Source organism: Silurus aristotelis (genome assembly GCF_946808225.1).
Source record: "Silurus aristotelis genome assembly, chromosome: 10".
Classification (NCBI taxonomy): Eukaryota; Metazoa; Chordata; class Actinopteri; order Siluriformes; family Siluridae; genus Silurus; species Silurus aristotelis.
This window is the reverse complement of record NC_139583.1, coordinates 3242171-3246253: the sequence shown is the minus strand read 5'-3', so window position 1 is coordinate 3246253 and position 4083 is coordinate 3242171. Positions and strand designations below refer to the sequence as shown.

General features: G+C 42.3%; 1 protein-coding gene across 1 annotated transcript in view; it reads right to left on the bottom strand.

Moving 5' to 3' along the window:
* plch1 (phospholipase C, eta 1) overlaps window positions 1–1934 on the bottom strand; it is a gene marked incomplete at its 5' end in the record, with an annotated part of 59771 nt that extends 57837 nt beyond the window's left edge. Inside the window, one exon of the mRNA XM_083552193.1 lies at window positions 1808–1934. Coding sequence (XP_083408319.1) covers window positions 1808–1934 — 127 coding nt within the window. The remainder of the gene's footprint in view (window positions 1–1807) is intronic.
* Between the last annotated feature and the right edge of the window lie 2149 nt (window positions 1935–4083).

The following is a 4083-nucleotide window of genomic DNA, read 5'->3' as shown; positions in this document are numbered from 1 at the left end:
GTAGAGGAGATATATTATTCCAGCACTGACTATATGAAGGAAGTTGGAGGTTATAAAGGCTGGGGGTGAGAAAACAAGCTGTAGATATTTATATATTGCAGTCAGAAACAGAAATGCAAATTTGATGCTAATATCTTTGCTTGCGTTTTCCTGTAATCATAAATTTTATGTTTCTGATTTCCAAACTTCCCAAATTCCACAAGATCCTGAGGAGTGACAAATTCAATTGAATTTTTTTTTAATTGTAGAAAATGCTTTTAACTAGGAACACTGTCTCAAAGCTGCTTTACAGAGATAAATATAGATAAAAAGGTTATGAAAGAATGCATAAGTTTGCCATTTATAAGTGTTGGTTTGTCCCTAATGAGTGAGCCAGTGGTGACTGTGGTGAAGGAAAAACTCCCTGAGACTTCATGAGGAAGAAACTTTGAAAGGAACCAGGCTCAAAAGGGAACCCGTCCTCATCTGGCTGGCACCGAATGGCCATTCATTACATAATAATGATAATAATTACAGTCCAATTCCATCCTCAAAGTTCTTGTTTTGCTCAGTAATTTCATGGATCTTTAGTCTGTTAATGTGGATCCATTTCCAGCTACACAGAGTGGTTTGCAGTTTAGGAGATCTCCATCCAGATGTAGGGGATGGGGATGAATCAGGCAGATCCAAAGATAGGAAAGGGACACTGGTCACTGGTAGCTCAGGAGCTTTTCAGATTGGGTTGAACAGTTTCCTTCGGAAAAAAATCATTTTTACGGCATACATTATTACACTTATGTAGAGTGACTTATTTCATTTACACAACTGAGCAGTTGAAGTCTTGGGTCTTGCTCAAGGGCCCAGCAAGTGAGGGTCTTGGTGGTGCTGGGATTTGAACTCAGAACCCTCTGATCAGAAGCTCTTAAAACACATCTTGACCAATTAGTTCCCACTTTCCAGGTCTACTATTTGAGAGAAAAAAATTCTGGTTTCGGAGTCATTTCAGCTCACGTTACATCCATTCTCGATAATTCCTTCAGTTGTTTGCGCAGAACAAAGAAACACGGAGTCGGAGAATCTACCGAAATAGTCTCTGAACAGCTATTCTGAGCCACAGCAAAACTCTCACTGTATGAACTGAAGCACTGAGCTATTTCTAATACAAGGGTCCTCTCTGAGTCATTAGCAACACACACAAACCGTCTAGCAACCAAGCACTTAGGAGTCCAGAAGATCTCCTCTCACACAGATAAACTACGAATGAGGGGGAAAAAAAACAAACTGAGCTTTAAATAGGCTCAAAAATAGAATCGTTCCACCCCAAACACATAGCGAGTGATAGCGGGGCGATCGTGCTCTTCCTTCCTCTTTCTTTCCTGCCATCTCTGAGACACAGATTATCCATTCACCATCTTATTACACATCACACTCCCGCTCATTAGCCAACGTTCCTACGTGCTGCTCAATTAAACCCAAAGACACATCAAGCTCAAGAGGGTGCGAACTGCGTCACACGCATCACAACGCGTAAATAAGATGCTCGTGCATGCTCTCGATACATCTCCAAGGCTTGTCCGTATGTTTTTTTGTCGCTATACAGCACATGGTTGCAATTAACGCCATCTGTTCAGCACGGCTACAGTGTATGGCTGGCAACAGTTGTCAAGAAAACGATCCTGGAAGAAATTATAGAAACAGTTTCAAGGAAGGCGTCCTTGTATGTGAAGGCAGGGAAAAAGCAAAGCAATTCAGACTCATTCCCTTTAATCACTGCAGACTAAGTGAGTTAGTATTAAAAGAAAGTTTTAATTACTATGAGTACACTCACCCAGATAAGCCAGACGGCACTTTTGTGGCACGGCCATGCTTCCTCCAACATAATAAAACCTCCGTGCCAGCAGAGAAGCCACGCTGGCCATTGCCGAGCGCTCAGCGGTCACCGAGAACAGCTCCATGCCCTCAGGACCGCAACCGAACCCGCGCAGCATCCCTGAGCTAACGTCTGCACGTCTGACTGCCCCGCCGCTCACACCCACCGTTTTACCCATAATCCCACCGTCCACATCTTTGGTCATTTGCACTCTTCTATCTCACTCACAAATAATATTTATGCAGAGCCTTTGAAGCTTTCAGGATGAAGCGAGCCAAGCCGAGCAGGGATCTAAAGCTCCAGTGCATTTTTTTCAAAAATAAATAAATAGAAATCCTGCTAAAGGGGAGGACAAAGTAAAAAAAAGGGATAAGATCGAGAAAATGTGAAAGAGGTCAAGTGTGTGTTAAAGCATATATCCGCAGGAGGATGTCTTGTCTTTTCCCTGACACAAGCTCCTGTTTTTGTCTGAGCCTGACTCGAATGAACAATCAGTTCAGTAAGCGTATACAGAATGGCATTAATGAGGTCATGTGCTAAACAGGTGAAGAAAACATCACTAATAAGGTTCTTGTGTGTGCTAATTGCTCTCAGTGGCCACAAGGACTAGACACAGGTGTCATTATCTTCTTCTTCTTCTTCTTTCGGCTGCTACCGTTAGGGGTCGCCACAGCGGATCATCCGTCTACGTACTACTCTGTCCTCTACATCTGCCTCTTTCAAATTAGTTACATGCATGTCTTCCCTCACCACATCCATAAACCTCCTCCCTGGTCTTTCTCTTTTTCTTCTTCCTGGTGGCTCCATCCTCAGCATTCTTCTACTGATATACCCCATGTCCCTCCTCTGCACATGTCCAAACCATCTCAATCTCGCCTCCCTCACCTTGTCTCCAAAACATCCTACATGCTCTGTCCCTCTTATAAACTCTTTTCTAATCCTGTCCATCCTCGTCACTCCCAACAAAAACCTCAACATCTACAGCTCTGCTACCTCCAGCTCCACCTCCTGTCTTTTACTCAATGCCACTGTCTCAAATCCATACAACATCTCAGGTCTCACCACAGTCCTATAAACTTTCCCTTTCACTCTCACAGATACTCCTCTATCACAAATCACTCCTGCTATCACTCTTCTCCACCCACTCCACCCTGCCTGCACTCTTTTCTTCACTTCTCTAACACACTCTACATTACTTTGCACTGTTGACCCCCAGGTACCTGAACTCCTCCACCTTCTCCACCTCTTCTCCCTGCAACCGCACCACTCCACTGCCCTCCCTCTCATTCACACACATGTACTCTGTCTTACTCCTACTAACTTTCATTCCCCTTCTCTCCAGCACGTACATGTCTAAAAGAAAAATAATTAAAAGTACATAGATAAAACACGTTTCTCTTTCTTTGCACTGAGCCAATTGCTCAAAAAGACAAGCCTGTTTACATTTTCAGATAAAAGAGAAGCTCATGAAAATACTCTTGTAACTGTTTTAAAGCAATTATGGTGGTTTACATCAGTGGTCCAAACCCCCGGGCTGCGGACCGGCACCGGTCCGTGGGTCAATTGGTACCGGGCCGCACAGAAAGAATACATAACTTACATGATTTCTGTTTTATTTATTATCTGATTCTGAACGATGTTATATTTTGGAAAATGACCGGATTCTCTCCTCCACATCTATCTATGACTCACTCTTGATGCAGGTCATGATGCCTCGGTCACATGTCTTACCTCCATCCTCTACCTTCTTAAAGGGGCTCCGGCCGCTAACACATAATACATTACCGCTAAATTCAAACCCCCAAGCGAGCAAAATAAACAAAAAACAACACAGTGGATTCACATTTATTATTATATTTATAAAATACCAGTCGGTATTTTAAAATATTGTCCGTGGCGAAAAAAAGGTTGGCTGCTTTAAATTACGTAAAATCAACACAAAATGTTTCCACACGGATGGTTTTAATTGCCGGATGTGTGCATCACGACGGATTTTGGTGCTCGATTTGATCTATCTGTTGAGCTATATAAATAAATGCAAAGTAAATGCAGAAGAAAGCTTTCTCACAGGCTCTCAGAGGTGTAAACAGTTCACACAACAACTAATGAATATGAAACCAACCTTTCAGCAGTCATGTTAAATGTTTTTGAGATTTCGAGACATTTTAATATAAATCGTATTTATTAATTTTTTTAATGTTTCTGCGCATGTTTAATACCTGTTCTTTGCTTGT